Source organism: Amblyraja radiata, chromosome 3 (genome assembly GCF_010909765.2).
Source record: "Amblyraja radiata isolate CabotCenter1 chromosome 3, sAmbRad1.1.pri, whole genome shotgun sequence".
NCBI lineage: Eukaryota > Metazoa > Chordata > Chondrichthyes > Rajiformes > Rajidae > Amblyraja > Amblyraja radiata.
The window spans coordinates 89,429,080-89,447,213 of NC_045958.1; the positions used below are offsets into that span (position 1 = coordinate 89,429,080).

The window sequence follows — 18,134 nt, forward strand, 5'->3', positions numbered from 1 at the left end:
AGGGTCAGCATCAGCCACTTTCCCACCATCATCGGGTTCTTGAACCGACCTGCACAATCCTAATTCTACTTCAGTAATTAAACACTACGGACCACCTCTTGAATTACTATGCACTTGTCTTCTAATTGTGTTTTGCACGCGTGTCTTCTTTTTGTAGTCTTTTCTTTTCAATGTTAATTAGAATTAGTGTAATCTATGTAATATTTATGTTTTTGTGCATTGCCTGTGATGCTGCTGCAAGAAAGATTTTCATTGTACCTGCACCTAACCATACTTGTACATATTACAACAAATTCAACTTGACCAAAGGCCCTCAGCACAGAAAAATGCAACTCCCACTTCGTAATTCTCAACTGTCATAAAACTGTTTTTTTCTGTAGTGGGGAGGCGGAGGGGAGCAGGGTGAGAGAAAGACTTCCAGAATTCTACTACCTCAGGTCAAGAAACACTTCCTGACATTGTCCCACAAGATCCCAGCTCTATGAAGGTTAAAGTCCTCCCCCCCCCCCCCACCTCATTTGCAAAGATGATCATTCATTTCTATCCATCCTATCAAGTACTTATAATTAACTGGCTTTACCTTCTGTGCATAAACAAATTCGCACCAAATCTTGCATTAATTTTGAAAAAGATCTTTCATCTCCAGCTTTAAGGTTTGACAATCTAGGCTGTAGTGAGCGATTCAATAATTTGTATTTGGCCACATATCATGGTTGAATCATGTGAGAATTAAAGATCACTCAACTTTTGTGGCTTTGAAAGGATAATTTTGAACTATACTTTAAATTGATTAGAACATCCAAGAAAATAAAATTTTGCCCTAATGCCTTGGCTTTCACATCTTTTGGGGATTTGTTCAAACTATGAAGAAGGGACAATAGCACAATATTTAAAAGTACTATCAAACAAGTACTTTATTTTTCTCTCCCCCTCCCCCCTTCCCCCTGTCTCCGATTTGAATCAGTGAAATAAACTATCAGAGTTTGACAGCCAAAACATTTAAACCAATGTCACTGGGTACTGACACCAAAGATGGATCTTATGAAGATTCGCATTTATGGACTCAGTTTGTGAATGTTTAATGCTCAAGTTCTGAAGATGGAAAGACCTTTCCCACCCCGGTCATTTTCTTTTCTCCCTACTCCCATCGGGCAGTGGATACGCAAGCTTGGAAGCGCGCACCTCAGTTATAAGGCTTCTGTTATAAGGATTCTGAACGGTCCTTCCATAAAGCTAGGATACTGCCTGATTCTTCAATCTACCTGAATAAGGACCCTGGATTTTTTCCTTGGAACTACAATGCTGAGAAGCACTACATTTCACTTGGGCAGCTTACAGCCCAGTGGTATGAATATTGATTTCTCTCACTTCAGGTAGCCCCGGCATTCCCTCTCTCTCTATCCCTCCCCCACCCAAGTCGCACTAACTTCTTGTTTTCACCCTACAAACAGCTAACAATGGCCCTTTTCCTTTATCTGTTACTTTTTTGCATATCTTTTATCTATCTCTTCCCATCATCGTCTATATCTCTTGTTTCCTTTATCCCTATCCAGTCTGAAGAAGGATCTCGACCCATTCCTTTTCTCCAGAAATGTTGCCTATCCCGCTGAGTTATTCCAGCTTTGTGTCTATGCTGAGAAGTACATTTTGCAAACTTCCCTCTACCTATTGTATTCGGGTTTGCTTGATTGTATTCATCTATAATATTATCTGATTTGATTATATAGATAAACAAAGCTTTTCTCTGTAGCTCAGTGAAATAAATACTTTTTACACTTATTATTGTTGTCACATTGTAATACACGTGACAATAATAAACCCGAAAACTGATGACTCAAAAGCTACATCTTAGCAATTAAAACCATGCCATTCTATATCAAAGGGAAATATAGAGAAGTAGCCACCTTAACTTTGTTGTAAGCTTCAATGAAGTTTTCAAAGCCCATTTCTTGCTCCAGAGTCATTCGCAGTTCTTCAAGCCTGCTGAAAACACTGTCAAACTCGGCACTTTCACCCGCAACGTCTTCCTCACTGTCATCTGCACAAATTGCAAAAGCAGAAACCTTGAGGCAATAGTCACAAAGGTCACCCACCTGTATAAACACATTCAGATCAGTGCCCTTCCTGCAACTTCAAAAGTAGCTCAATTACAGCAGACAGTTTAATTTCACAGGGATTATTTTACAAACCATTGCAAATTTCATTCATTGGTACTTTGGCCATTCATGCTGTCAGCAGGTCTACAGCTGTAAATGTCACACTAGCTGCAGTGATATTAGCGGCAAAAGGAAAAAGGAGAGTGAATTTGCCAACATTTTGCAGTTATAAAATAGCTGGGGATTATTAAGGAAAGACAAATTAAGAGATTAGATTAGATTTGGTAACAAGTGAAGCTACGGGTAATGTCTAGTGGTTTATATTGGGGATTTTCCACAGTTCAGCACATTTGACTGTAATCCAGACAGAAACACCATTGTTGCTGGATAAATGGCTTTTTATCATGAAGGCTAACGTTCTTCAGCTGCAAAATAATATTTTGTTTAATTCTACTATTCACTTTGGACAGACTGAAGTAGTTGCTGGAGATGGATATTCAAGTTATTTCTCAGTGAAAGCTTAAACACATATCCCAATCAAAACTATTTGATTATTTTCATGAATTATTCTTTAAAGATAACAGCATAAAATGCAAAACAATATTACAATACATGAACCTAGAGTCAATATTTCTAATGACTGTTCTGTATGAAGTCATAGAGTCAGAGGCGTACAACGTGGAAACAGGCCCTTCGGCCCCATTTTGCCCACACCGACCTACATGTTCCATCTACACTAGTCCCACTTGCCTGCATTTGGCCCACATCCCTCTAAACCCGTCCTATCCATATATCTGTCTAAATGCTTCTTAAACATATAGATAGCACGTGCCTCAACTACCTCCTCTGGCAGCTCGTTCCATACACCCACCACCCTTTGCGTAAAAGTTATTCATCAGGTTCCTATTAAATCTTTTTCTCCTCACCTTAAACCTATGTCCTCTGGTTCTCCACTCTCCTACTCTGCGATTACCCGATATATTCCTCTCATGATTTTGTACACCTCTTTAAGGTCACCCCACATCCTCCAACACGCCAAGGAGTAGAGTCCCACCCTGCTTAACCTCTCCCTGTAGCTCAGGCCCTCAAGTCCTGGCATAGGGAGAGATTGAGCAGTCTCAGCAACAGTCCTGGCAACAATAAGAGGCCCTTGTTCACAAACCCTATTCCTCTCACCAAAATCTCCACTTTATGAAAGCCTTTTCTCGAGCCATTTAATCTCCTGACGGAAGATTTCTGTCCTCCAAGCTGAGGTCATATGAAACAATGACCCCAGCATTTCATGTTATAGAAAAATATTGCACACAACAATCACTCACTTCTATCGCTATCACACTGTAACCTTTAGCCCTGCTGCTAATTAGCTGTCTATTCACATATCAGTGCTCATGAGAATTGTGTGATTCAGCTGAAAATCTATTTCATGGCTATTTCATTACTCACTGGAAGGAAAAAAAACTTCCTTCTAATAGGGCTTGTGGTTTACGGATTGCCTGCATGTTTAGTTCTGTGCTCAGAAACGGTTTTATCTCCCATTGGAATTTTGTGGGGAGACCCGATAAGAGTATATAAAATTATCAGAGATATAGAATGGGTCGATAGTCAGAAACTTTTTCCCAGCATAGAAATATATCAAATACTAGAAGGCATAGCATTAAGGTGAGAAGGGCAAAGTTTCAAGGAGATGTGCAACTTTTTTGTTTTTGTTTTAAGAACAGTGGGTGCCTGGAGCTTGTTGCCAGGGGTGGTGGTGGTGGAGGCAGATACACTAATGGCATTTCAGAGACTTTTGAATAGGCACTTGGATGTGCAGGGAATGGAAGGATATGGATTGTGTGCAGGGAGATAAGGGATAGTGGCATCATGTTGGGCACAGACATTGTGGGCTGAGGGCTTGTTCCTACTCTGTATTATTCTATGTTCTATGGTCTGTGAGTGATCTGCATGTGGCAATACTTGAAGCACATAATTTTAATTACTGCACTATACAGGAACCTTGCAGTGCTTGAGAGTAGGCCTTCGAGATGTAAAGACCATAAAATAACAAACTCAGGATAAATCTTATTAGTACATTCAAAATCTTAAGGGTAATGATTAAAATAATATGGTGCCACTGGTCTTGAGCTTGTAAAACTGATTTACTAGTAACTTGGAAAGGCAGAATTAGGAGCAAGGAATGGACAGATGTTTGGCAGATAACTGAAATTATACTTACACACTTCCCACTGGACACCGCAAAAATAAAAACATTTTAAAGTCACACATTTTGCTGGTTTGAGGCATGTTATAATTCAGTCACTTGTTTGTTTGATTGGATATTTTTGTGGGATTTCAAAAGCAGGTTTAGTTTAGTTTAATATTATTGTCACGTGTACCAAGGCACAGTAAAAAATATATTTGTTGCTTGCTGTCCAGTCAGTGGAAAGACTATATATGATTGCAATCAAGCTGTCCACAGTATACAGATACGGTCCAATTAAAGATAGTCAGAGGGTCTCCAATGAGGTAGATGGTCGGTCACGATCGCTCTCGAGTTGGTGATAGGATGGTTCAATTGCCTGATAACAGCTGGGAAGAAACTGTCCCTGGATCTGGAGGTGTGCGTTTTCACACTTCTGTACCTCTTGCCTTATGGGAAAGGGATAAGAGGGAGTGTCCAAAGCGAGATTGGTCCTTGATTATGCTGGTGGCCTTGCCGAGGCAGCGTGAAGTGCAGAAGGAATCAATGGAAAGGAGGTTGGTTTGTGTGATGGTCTAGGCTATGTCCACAACTCTCCACAATTTCTTGCGGTCACGGATGGAGCTGTTCCCAAAAAATCATTTGCTGACCAGAATGTGAAAGGATATTAGTTAATCGGCTGGGGTTTTATAAAAAAAAGTTGCTTTATTTGGTATTTGTGTGGTACAAGTTTCCACTTACGAAACGTTGCCTATTTCCTTCCCTCCATAGATGCTGCCTCACCCGCTGAGTTTCTCCAGCACTTTTGTCTACCTTCGATTTTCCAGCATCTGCAGTTCCTTCTTAAACATTACAACTTACCACTGTACTTTGAGCTCATGCAATGCCTCACATACTGCACCATCATATCCCACTTGATCTTCTCTAGCTCCAAGTATTTCTCTCTAGAGTCTTGCACATTATGCTGTTATACTGACCATGGATGTTATATTAAGCAAACTGCACAATGATCACCTTTGGAGACACCCATCACCCCAACCTCGCCTCATATATTTATCCAAATTGCTTTTAGAGGAGGATGCCAGAGGAAATAGTTGAGGCAGGGACTATCCCAACATTCAAGAAACAGGTACATACATTGGACAGGTTTGGAGGGATATGGATCAAGAGCAGGCAGGTGGGACTAGCTTAGCTGGGACATTTCGATTTTCTGTTGTTGTTGTTGGTGTTGTTTCAATTTTCCAGCATCTGCAGTTCCTTCTTAAACATTTTGTCTACTCCACTGCGAAATCTCCTCAAGGTATGCCTACTTTGAAGAAGTTCTCCTCCTCCCTCCGAGGCTCCCGGTGGCTCAGCACTTCAACTCCCCCTCGCATTCCGAATCCGACCTTTCTGTCCTGGGCCTCCTCCATGGCCAAAGTGAGGACTACTGTAAATTGGAGAAGCAGCACCTCATATTTCGCTTGGCAGTTTGCACGCCAGCGGTATGAACATTGACTTCTCTAATTTCAGGTAGTCCCTACTTTCTCCTCCCTTTCTCAGCTCTCCCTCAGCCCACTGGTTCCACCTCTTCCTTTCTTCTTCCCTCCCACCCCCCCCCCCTCACACATCAGTCTGAAGAAGGGGTTCAACCCAAAACGTTGCCTATTTCCTTCGCTCCATAGATGCTGCCTCACCCGCTGAGTTTCTCCAGCATTTGTCTACCGTAGCTGGGACATGTTGGCCGCTGTGGGCAAGTTGGGTCTAATGGCCCGTTTCCATGCTGTATCACTGTATGACTATGACGTTTATGCAAAGGCTCCCCTTCCCTCTACTGCTCACACCATTCCAGCAGCAGCAGGTAGCTTCCACTCTGTGCCAGCCAGCAGTTCTCCCATAACAGAAGCAGAGCAACAACAACAACAGAAAAAAAAGATTAATTTATCTTTGTGTTGCTGTTTGTGCAAACTGACTGGCAGATTCATTGAAAGAACATTGAGTGCACTTCAAGTCCATTAGCCCTACAAAAAGGCATTTTAGGACAATTGTTCATTCCAGCACCAAAAGGAGCAATAAATGGTAAAATAAGATAACGTGCTCGGCAGGTTATACACCATCTGAGTGAGAGAAAAACAGTTAATATTTTATGAGAAAACAATACAATCAACCCTCGTTATTACAGACCTCTTTACAACAGATTCCGGATATAGCAGTCAAAATCTGTTGTAACCCAGGTGTGCGTTCATATTGGCAAAATGTAAATGAAATGTATTTACAATGTTTAAAGTATTATGTATTTTGTGTCTTTTCCTGTTTATTTGGCATCTTGTTTAGTGTATTGGTTGTTTTTCCAATAGTGTACAGTGCCCTCCATAATGTTTGGGACAAAGACCCATCATTTATTTATTTGCTTCTGCACTCCACAATTTGAGATTTGTAATAGAAAAAAATCACATGTGGTTAAATTACAAATCTCAAATTGTGGAGTGCAGAAGCAAATAAATAAATGATGTATAAAAATGGCCTTTTTTAAAATCTGACAATGTGCACCACATTGTCAGATTTTAATAAAGGTCATTTTTATACATTTTAGTTTCACCATGTAGAAATTACAGCAGTGTTTATGCATTGCAGCCATCTTTAACTTATGCTTGTTTTGGGGGCTAGTCCCATTCAGTTTTCTCTTCAGCATATAAAAGGCATGCTCAATGGGTTCAGATCGAGTTATTGACTTGGCCACTCAAGAATTTACCATTTTTTAGCTTTGAAAAACTCCTTTGTTCCTTTAGCAGTATGTTTGTGATCATTGTCTTGCTGTAGAATGAACCGCAAGGCCAATGAGTTTTGAGGCATTTGTTTGAACTTGAGCAGACCACGGATGAACATCTGGGAAGATCAGAGGGGAGGCTGGCTGGACTATGGTGCCTTCCTCACCTTGGTGCCATTTATGTTATGTTGTGTCGTGGACTTTCTGTGTTTGTGCTTTTCTTTTTTTAATTCAATTTTATTTTTAATATGTTTTATTATTTATTATTTATTTATTTTTATGATACTGCCTGTAAGGAAAATTCATTTCATTGTCTCTAATTGAGACAATGACAATAAATTTGAATACAATACAATACAAGATAGGATGTGTCTACACACTTCAGAATTCATTATGCTACTACCATCAGCAGTTGTACCATCAATGAAGATAAGTGAGCCAGTACCTTCAGCACCCATACATGCCCAGGCCATAACATCCCACCACCATGTTTCACAGATGAGGTGGTATGCTTTGGATCTTGGGCAGTTCCTTCTCTCCTCCATACTTTGTTTTTGCTATCACTCTGATATGTTAATCTTTGTCTCATCTGTCCACAATACCTTTCTCCAGAACTGTGGTTGCTCTTTTAAGTACTTCTTGGCAAACTGTAACCTGGCCATCCTATTTTTGTGGCTAACCAGTGGTTTGCATCTTGCAGTGTAGCCTCTGTGTTTCTGTTCATGAAGTCTTCTGCGGACAGTGGTCATTAACAAATCCACACTTGACTCCTGAAGAGTGTTTCTGATCTGACGGACAGGTGTTTGGGGATTTTTCTTTATTATAGAGAGAATTCTTCTGTCATCAGCTGTGGATGTCTTCCTGGGCCTGCTAGTCCCTTTGTGACTAGTAAGCTCACCAGTGCTCGCTTTCTTCTTAATGATGTTCCAAACAGTTGATTTTGGTAAGGCTAAGGTTTGGCTGATGTCTCTAACAGTTTTATTCTTGTTTCTCAGTCTCATAATGGCTTCTTTGACTTTCATTGGCGCAACTTTGGACCTCATGTTGATAAACAGCAATTAAAATTTCCAAAGGTGATGGAAAGACTGGAGGAAAGACTAGGTGCTGAGTCATACCTGCATTAAGGTGCTGAGTTATACCTGCATGATGGAGGCAATTAAACACACCTGAGCAATTACAAACGCCTGTGAAGCCATGTGTCCCAAACCTTATGGTGCCCTGAAATGGGGGTGGGGGGTGGGGGACGACTATGTATAAACACAGCTGTAATTTCTACAGGGTGAAACCAAAATGTATAAGAATGGCCTTTAATAAAATCTGCCAATGTGCACTATAAACACATGTGATTTTTTTTCTATTACAAATCTCAAATTATGGAGTACAGAGGCAAATAAATAAATGATGGACCTTTGTCCCAAACATTATGGAGGGCACTCTACAAACTCACCCCATTTACTCAGTTATAGTGGACAATTGGCAATAACAGACATTATTCCCTGCTCCCTGTGGTCCGTTATAACGAGGGTTAACTGTAACTACATATCATGCAGCATTTTCCCAGTTAAGAACCAGTCATTGGTATCTGAGGAGAAACTGTTACGCCTGCATCACTCCCTTCCATCTCACCACTTCTGGGAGATCCTTCCTGTAACTTTCCTTCTAAATATTTGTAAAGGGATGGTGATAGAAATTGGTTATCAAACTGTTACTCCTGTTAACCTCATCACTTGTAGATAATCTCCCTCTTCTGCAGCCATACTCACCTCCAGTTCCATACCTGTCGTCTCTCTAGTCCATCATACTCATACTCTAACTAACTTACCAGCTCTATCTTTACGAAACATGTTAAACCAGCTTAGCTTCAACTCTTCATCTTCTGCTAGTAGCCATGTCTCTGTAAATCAACAATGTCAATATTTTCACTGACTACATGTTTCTAATTCTAAAAAAATTAATTCTAAAAATGTTAATATGACTATTTCACTCTCGTGTTCAACGCACAAGAGCTGCAGGAAGCTGCTCCACCCTTATATTCTAGTACATGTCCATATTAACTCTTTTCTAGTCTCTAAAAAGGCTGATCAGTAAAGTGAGCTCAACTAGTTTTCTTTGAGATGAAGGCGACACTGGCAGGCCAGTATTATTATTGATATCGCACAGCCCCTCAATAGTGTGGACATTCCACACTACATTAGAATGGATCTGGAATCACAATTGGGCCAGAGTGGGCAGCATTCATTTTCTTCTCAAAAGGATGTTAGCTACAAGATCATCATTAGTGCTAAAGGTTACCTCATTAAATATAGAATAAACTTTCTGCGTTCAAATTCTCCAAGAACTGCAGTGGGATTTGAACTTGGGTCGCTAAATAATGAGTCCATGTTTCCGGACTATGAGACCAGTAGTGGGATAATTATTTCTTGCTGCAAGTACACTGGGTGGCGCCACCAGCAGTGGCTGCCTCGACAACAATCTGTCCTTTCTTCTTTTTGTTATTTTTAGTATGTGTTCAAAGTGTTTTAGTGTTCCTTGGTTTGTTTTATGTGGGGGGGGAACTTTTTATCTATCTCTTACCTCGACGGAGATGCGATTTTTTTCAGTATCGCATCCCTGTCCCCACTGCGGCCTAACATCGTGAAGTTGGCGGCCTTTGCTGGAGACCGACCCGGCGCTCCAAGCCGTGGGTGTCTGCGGGACTTTAACATCACAGAGCTTGCGATCCCTTTGCCAGGGATCAAAGTTCCAACCGTGGGGCCTGTGACTTTAACATCGTTGAAGCCCTTGGCATTTGGTAAGAAAAGGCCGAATCGGGAGCTCCATGCCGCTGAGAGAGTTTCAACTGCCCCGACGCAGGAGTTTCGATCACCCCGACTGCGGATGGTTTGACAGCCCCGACCGCGGGAGAACAGAGGAAGACAATTGAACTTTATTGCCTTCCATCACATGATGTTAGGCCGCAGTGGGGACAGAGATACAATACGGAATGTGGAATCCACTGTGATGGATGTTTATGTTAACTTTTATGTGGTCGTGTGTCTTGTTGCTTTTCACTTAGTATGGCTGTATTGTAACTCAAATTTCACTGTACCTTAACTGGTACATGTGACAAAAAACTGACCTTGACCGTGAAACCTTGAGGTACCAGCACATCTACAAACATAACTTACTGTAGAAGTGTCAGAATGACATTTAATTCCAATGGATAGACTGGCCACTTAGTTTGGTTCAGACAAGCAGCCCAATCACTTGTTTGTGCATCACCTGCCACCATTCCACACTGGTCAGGATTAGGACCTTTGAATCTGTCACAGGAAATATATATACAGAAGGGAGTGATAAACCACTGTGAGGAATGCAGCTCATGATTGGATTCTGGTTCTGTTCTGTAGTTTTTGCACAACCCCGCAGGCATTGCCACTTTGATTTCACTGTACATCTTGTATGTGTATGTGACAAATAAAGTTGACTTCACTTGATATCATTATTCAGTCGACATTGTTATTATCGATATTACTTTGAATTTACCAAAATAATGTTTATTTTATGATGGCAAAGACTCAAAGGTGTATGAAACTCCATGTGATACCACAATTCCTCTTTCCCTCCATTCTGCCATTATAGCATCACATTTTTCTCTATGCTCTCATTTTCTGATAATTATCACTTGACCGTACACACAGCATTAGATTCCACCCTAAGGTCATCATTCCTGACGGTTCATTGGGGCAAAATGGTGACATCACCAAACAAAAAGTCCAATAACTGGTGATTCAGCTGGAAAGTAATTATCAATCACAATCACATCTGACAGTGTTTCACTTGTATCCTCGATCAAAGACACCAAATACCAAATGTAACACCACATTTGTAGATATCATGCAGGCTAGCGTGATATTGAACCAGAGTCAACCAATTCATAGGATTCTCATTTAACAAAAAACAGAACTGCCAGAGTAACTCAGCGGGTTAGGCAGCATCTCTGAAGAACATGGATAGGTGACATTTCAGGTCGGGACCCTTACGACTCAAAGGGTCACCTATCCATGTTCTCAAGAGTTGCTGCCTGATCCACTGAGGTACTCCAGCACATTTGTGTTCTTTTTGTAAACCAGCATCTGCAGTTCCTTCTTTCTCAAAGGACTCTCGATTCAACGTCATGCGAGCCTGCCTGCATGGCTATGTCAAATTGAACAGCAAAAAGCAAATGCTGAAGAAAGTAAATCATAATAAGCTAAATGCTGGAAATATTGAGCAGGTGAGGCAGTGTCTGTGGGGAGAGAGAGAGAGAGAGAGAAATAAAGAAAATGAATACAGGTTATGCAATTGGGTTGATTCATTAAGTCTGTTTATCTCTGTACAGATGGGTTTTGATCTGTTGAGTGGTCCACCTACATTCCTTCCTCTAGCTTTACAATTCGCTACCCTTCAATCCTTTTGTCGTACTCCTCCTGCCTTTTCATCTCTGGCCGTTGTACAACCATTTGCTTCTCAAAAAACCCTCCTTACCTGTATCAACCTATTATTTGCCTCCCCTGCGCTCTTCCAGCTTTCTTTCCCTCCAGTCTAAAGAAGGGTTCCGGCCTAAAATAACACCAATCCATGTTCTCCAGAGATGCTGCCTGACACCCTCTAGTCTTGGCAACATCCTCGTAAATCTTTTCTGAACCCTTTCAAGCTTGACAATATCTTTTCTATAACATGGTGCCCAGAACTGAACACTACAGTTTCAGGAAGGTACTTTCCTACAGCCATCAGGTTCTTGAACCGACCTTCACAACCCTAATCCTACCTCTGCAACAGGACACTACAGATCACCTCTTGCACTACCATGGACTTGTTTTCTAACTGTTGTTTGCACTCATGTCTAGTCTTCATTTTTTTTAAAATACAGTCTTTTTCTTTCCCTATCCTGTAGAATGAGTAATTTATGTACAAGTTATGTTTTTATGTATTGTCTGAATCTAGGTGCCTGCGATGCTGCTGCAAATAAGATTTTCATTGGATCTGAATCTCATCGTATTTAAAACTCAACCGAATGTCCCCTTGAAACTGATGTCAGCCTTTGACCTCATCTTTCCCTTTGGTAGTTTGCACCCCAGCGGTATGAACCTCTACTTCTAGATAGCCTTTGCTTTCTTCCTCCTTCCCCTCCCCAGCTCTCCCACAAAGCGTACTGTGTCCGCCTCTTCCTTTCTTTTTCCCACCCCCCTCCCCGACAATACTGAAGAAGGGTCTCGACCCGAAACGTCGCCTATTCCTTCTCTCCATAGATGCTGCCTCACCGGCTGAGTTTCTCCAGCATTTTTTGTTTACCTTCAGCATTTGATCCCATCAGATTGGTATCTTAAATCAAACTTTCTTGCATATTACTTGACAGGCTTTATTACCCAAGCAGACGCATACCCCGGTTTGCATCGAAGTAGAGGTGGTTGAACGCTTTAAATTCCTAGGAGTAAATATCACCAGCAACTTGTCCTAGACCACCCTTATTGAAGCAATGACCAAGAAAGCACACCAACGCTTCTACTTCCTTAGAAGGATTAATATGTTCGGCATGTCCCCAACAACTCACCAACTTCTACAGATGCGCCGTATAAAGCTTTTTATGGGGATACATCACAACATGGCTTGGGAACAGCTCCATCCAAGACCGCAAGAAATTGCACAGAATTATGGTTGCATCCCAGACCATCACACAAACCAACCTCCCTTCCATTGACTCCATTTACACCTTACGCTGCCTCGACAAATTACTCCAAAACAGATTAAATCTATGAATGTGACAAATTCACAAAAGAAAATTTATTCTGCCACCATTGTGAACAAATCACTTATTTTGGGATTTTTTGGAAGATATAAGCTACAAGCGAGATTGTGCAACTGTTTCTCCTCATTTCGCTGTCCAACCAGGGTTAAAATGTACTTCTTAAAGTTAAGTGGCCAAAACAATTCAACAGTCTGGAAGAGGCATAAACGACGGTCTAATATTGAGGAAGAGGCCAATATTTAATGGGTTAGTGTAGTTTATTGGAGGATGGTGCAGCAGCAGAGAGAACTGTTGCCGCTCAGCTCCAAGCAGCCAGGAATGATTCTGGTTTTGGATGCTATCGGTATGAAATTTTTACCCCGTGACCATGCGAGTCTTTTCCAGATGCTCTCGCTTCCTCCCATATCCCAAAGACACGTTGTTAGATTAATTGACCTCTGAAAATTGTCCCAACTGCTGTAGGTGGCAGAAGAATTGAGGGCGGGGAAGTTGGCAAATAACAGATTTAGACTTTATATATACAGCTCACCGAGTCTGTGCCAACCAACGAGCAACCCAATCACCCCATAGACAAACCCTATCCAACACACGAGGGACAATTTTTACAGCTTAAAGAAGCCAATTTACCTAGAAACCTGCACATCTTTGGAATGTATGAGGAAAGGGAGCATCCGAAGAAAACAGGGAGAACATACAAACTCCGTACAGACAGCACCCATAGTCAGGATCGAACCTGGGTCTGGGGACCTGTGAATGCTACTGCTGTGCCACTGCGCCGATAGGTTATAGGAAAACAATTGGAAGAGTGGGAGTGTTCAGCATGTATTTAAGCTGGGGCATAGATTCAATTAGTCCAATGGCCTCTTTCTATGCAGGGAAATACAAAAATAATTTTCTCCATCCTTATTCAGGTATGATGTGGCAAATTAGCTTAAGGCATCAGTCAGTTGAAATGTAATGGCAGACATTTAAAGGGTTCTTTCAGAATACACAGGATACATTTAAACCAGAAACAAAATTCCAAGCTAAAAAAAGGCTGGGAATAACTTGATACCTAAAGAAAAGTTGTGGAAAAGGAAAGTAGCTGGACAGAAGGCTGCAAGAATACAAAAAAAATCAAGACCAAAAGATAAATAGGGAATTAAAACTCAAAAGACAAAGTAAACCTTAGCTACATGAGCATTTGTCTTATATGGTAAGTGAGTGTAGGTAATAAATAATAAAACACTATAGTAGAGCAAACGACCCGGCTCATCGGCCCACCATATACAGTGCATTCAGAAAGTATTCAGACCCCTTATCTTTTTCCGTATTTTGTTACGTTACAGCCTTATTTTAAAATGGGTTAGATTCATTTTTTTTATCATCAATACTCCAGAATTAAGAAGTGAAAACAGGTGTTTAGAATTTTTTGCAAAGTAATTAAAAAGAAATAACTGAAATATCACATTTACATAAGTATTCAGACCCCTTGCTATGACACTCAAAATTGAGCTTAGGTTCATCCTGTTTCCATTGATTATCCTTGAGATGTTTCTACAACTTGATTGGAGTCTATCAGTGGTAAATTAAATTGATAGGACATGATTTGGAAAGGCACACACCTGTCTATATAAGGTCCCACAGTTGACAGTGCATGTCAGAGCAAAAACCAAGTCACGAAGACAAAGAAATTGTCTGTAGACCGAGACAGGATTGTGTCAAGACACAGATCTGGGGAAGGGTATAAAACAATTTCTGCAGCATTGCAGGTCCCGAAGAGCACAGTGGCCTCCGTCATTCTTAAATTGAAGAACTTTGGAACCACCAGGACTCTCCATGGAGCTGACCGCCTGGCCAAACTGAGTAATTGGGGGAGAACGGCCTTGGTCAGGGAGGTGACCAAGAACCCGATGGTCACTCTGACAGAGCTCCAGAGATCTTCTGTGGAGATGGGAGAACCTTCCAGAAGGACAACTATATGTGCAGCACTCCACTAATCTGGCCTTTATGGTAGAGTGGCCATACGGAAGTCACTCCTCAGTAAAAGGCACATGACAGCCCGCTTGGAGTTTGCCAAAAGGCACCTAAATGACTCTCAGACCATGAGTAACAAGATTCTCTGGTCTGATGAAACCAAGATTGAACTCTTTGGCCTGAATGCCAAACATCACATCTGGAGGAAACCAGGCACCGCTCATCACGGTGAAGCTTGTGGGGATCATGCTGTAGGGATGTTTTTCAGCGGCAGGAACTGGGAGACAAGTCAGGATCGAGGGAAAGATGAACGGAGCAAAGTACAGAGAGATCCTTGATGCAAACCTGCGCCAGAGCATTCTGGACCTCAGACTGGGGCGGAGGATCACCTTCCAACAGGACAACTACCCTCACACATAGCCAAGACAATGCAGAAGTGGCTATGTGACAAGTCTGTGAATGTCCTTGAGTGACCCAGCCAGAGCCCAGACTTGAACCCGATCAAACATCTCTGGAGAGACCTGAAAATAGCTGTACATCGAACCTGACAGAGCATGAGAGGATCTGCAGAGAAGAATGACAGAAATTACCCAAATACAGATGTGCCAAGCTTGTAGCGTCATACCCAAGAAGACTTGAGGCTGCAATCGCTGCCAAAGATGCCTCAACAAAGTACTGAGTAAAGGGTCTGAATACTTATGTAAATGTGATATTTCAGTTATTTCTTTTTAATTACTTTGCAAAAAGTTCTAAACATCTGTTTTCGCTTTTTTATTATGGGGTATTGTGTGTAGATTGATGATTAAAAAAATGAATTTAATCCATTTTAGAATAAGGCTGTAATGTAACAAAATGAGGAAAAAGTGAGGGGGTCTGAATACTTTCTGAATGCACTGTATATGCTGAGCACAATGCCAAGTTAAAAGAATCTCATCTGCCAAATGAAAGATATGGAGATGGCTGACTAATTGAATATGTATTATCCATTAATCTCCAGTACAGAGGAAATGTGCAACATCCCATACAGAGCTGTCAATTAGGAATTGTAACGGAAGGGTAGATTCTGAAAAAAAATCAGGAAAGCTGCAATCAGCAAACTGATCGGTGTTGTATGCATGATACAGTAAAACTATATTAAACCAGTGTGCTCAAGACTTTAGTGGCGCCACACAGGCAGATTTTTCAGACTGCTGGATGTCCTGCAGATAATTTTCACTTCAGTGGGAATCTTGTTGGAGATAGAATGCTGAAGGTTGAGAAAATGCCTTGGGCCAACAATATCTGCAGTTCCTCGTGTCTCCATTTTACTGCTCCACTGCAAAATCTCCTTAAGGTATGCCTACCTTGAAGTGGTTCTCCGCCCTCCGACAGGAGATCTGTGAGACCCTCTCTCACTGCTTCCGCTTTTGTCTCCTTCCCACCTCTAGCCTTTGTCCACATATCTGCCAATCAACTCTCCCAACCCCCACCCATCACCTGTATCCATCTATCACTGACCAGGCTTTGTCCTGCCTCCATCTCCTTTCCACCTTCCTCACCACTACTACAATCAGTCTGAAGAAGGGTCCCAACCCGAAGGGCACCTATCCATGTCCTTCAGAGATACCATCTGTGCCCCACTGAGTTACTTCTTTTGTACACCAGCATCTGCAGATCCTTGTCTCTGTTGAAGCACCCTTGCTCGACTCATGTCTGCATCGAGGTTGAATGGTGTGGGCCCACTTGTTAGGATCATGGCTTATATGCCAACAAATCTCTGATGCGAGAAAACGAATTTCAGCTGACAGACAAATGTCAGAAGGGTGACCCTCAGTCCCTCTTGATTGATCCAGCCAGAGGCTGTACAGATTACATCTAATGCTTTTGTCTTGGAGTTAATACCTGGTGGAAATCAGAATCAAAAATGATATGAGTGAAGCCTTTTTTACACGGCATGTGGTTGGTATCTGGTCTGCATTGCCTGCAGATGTGATGGAGGCAGATTACATTGTGCTATTCAAGAGGGACTTGGATAAATGCAGGGTAAGGGAAAAAATGCATACTTAACTGGGTCCAGGGATAGGAAATTACAAATTGCTTCAGTATAGGCCGTGGGCTTAACAATTGTATTCTCTGTGTGACCAATCCATGATTAAACTTATTTTGAAGCTTAGTTCAATATACTGACATTCAAATGTCACCCATTAAAGTACATCAATGTTTTCAATGAAAGCACTTAAGAATCTCAAGCTACAACTGCAAAGATGTGCTCAGCAATAAGCAGAACTGTCACTGTTACAAAGACTGTATACCGTCATCTTAAATGATCTGCCCGCAGTATATTAATTTTCATGACGTTAGTCATATGAAGACATGTGACAAATTTTGTGATTTTTTTTTATAGAAGGCACAATTTCCTATCCAAAAATTCCACGTCGTGCAAAAGATATTGGATCAAGATAATCATGATAGACAATCAATTAACACAAAATATATCTGCCTGAATGCAAATAAATGATCTTCACCACCACCTTGATAGTATTGTGCAAAACATTGTGAAAATCAAACTCTAATTAAATAACGATCACTTATTTCTAGCATTAGACATTGTATTCACCAGGTGCCTTGCAATGGTGTAATGTAAAAAAACATAGCAAAAATAACCTGAATGCCACTCTTCATGAATAGCGCTTTGGTCACTACTACTTGCTGGGTTTTCATCTTCTTCTCCCTCGGCACCATTCATCGAGGACTCCACATTATAAACACTTCCCTCGGGAGGACTTGAATTGGAAGCAACTTCCTCTTCCTCTTCACTGAATTCTTCACTGGGCTGCTCATGTAACAGACGCTCCATGGATGCCTGAAGTTCCTGCAGATCATCCGTGTCCGCCTCTCCAAACAAGCTGCAAGACACGGATCATTACAATGATCACTTTTTCTTCAAATTCAACAATTGCCCCCAGGATTAGGATGGAAAATTGATCTCTGACTACGTGGTCTATGGCCCAAGTGAAGTTCATGTATAGTGGGTGACACAGTGGCGCAGCGGTACAGTAGTAGCCTTACAGCGCCAGAGACTCGGGCTCAATCCTGACTACGGGCGCTGTCTGTACAGAGTTTTGTACGTTCTCCCCATGACCGCGTGGGTTTTCCCCTGGTGCTCCGGATTCCTCCCACACTCCAAAGTCGTACAGGTTCATAAGTTAATTTGGCTTTGGTAAAAAAATAATTGTAAATTGTCCTTAGTCAGTAGGTCCGTGCTAGTATACAGGAATCGTTGGTTGACGTGGATTTGGTGGACCGTAGGGCCTGTTTCCTAATGTATCGCTAAAGTCTAGAGAACAGCAGAGAGGGATCGCACTGTGTAGCAACAAACCAATGGTCTAGCGCAAATTGTCTCTTTGATTT

The 18,134-nt window shown here is 41.5% G+C and overlaps 1 protein-coding gene across 6 annotated transcripts in view; it reads right to left on the reverse strand.

Moving 5' to 3' along the window:
* The window catches only part of nek1 (NIMA related kinase 1), a 157,173-nt gene that overhangs the window by 13,639 nt on the left and 125,400 nt on the right, over positions 1 to 18,134 (reverse strand). For all 6 annotated transcript variants that reach the window (XM_033018293.1, XM_033018294.1, XM_033018292.1 and 3 more), the window contains 2 exons: positions 17,388 to 17,629; positions 1,905 to 2,038 (listed from right to left, as the gene is read on the reverse strand). In XM_033018293.1, the coding sequence (XP_032874184.1) occupies positions 1,905 to 2,038; positions 17,388 to 17,629 (376 nt within the window). The remainder of the gene's footprint in view (positions 1 to 1,904; positions 2,039 to 17,387; positions 17,630 to 18,134) is intronic.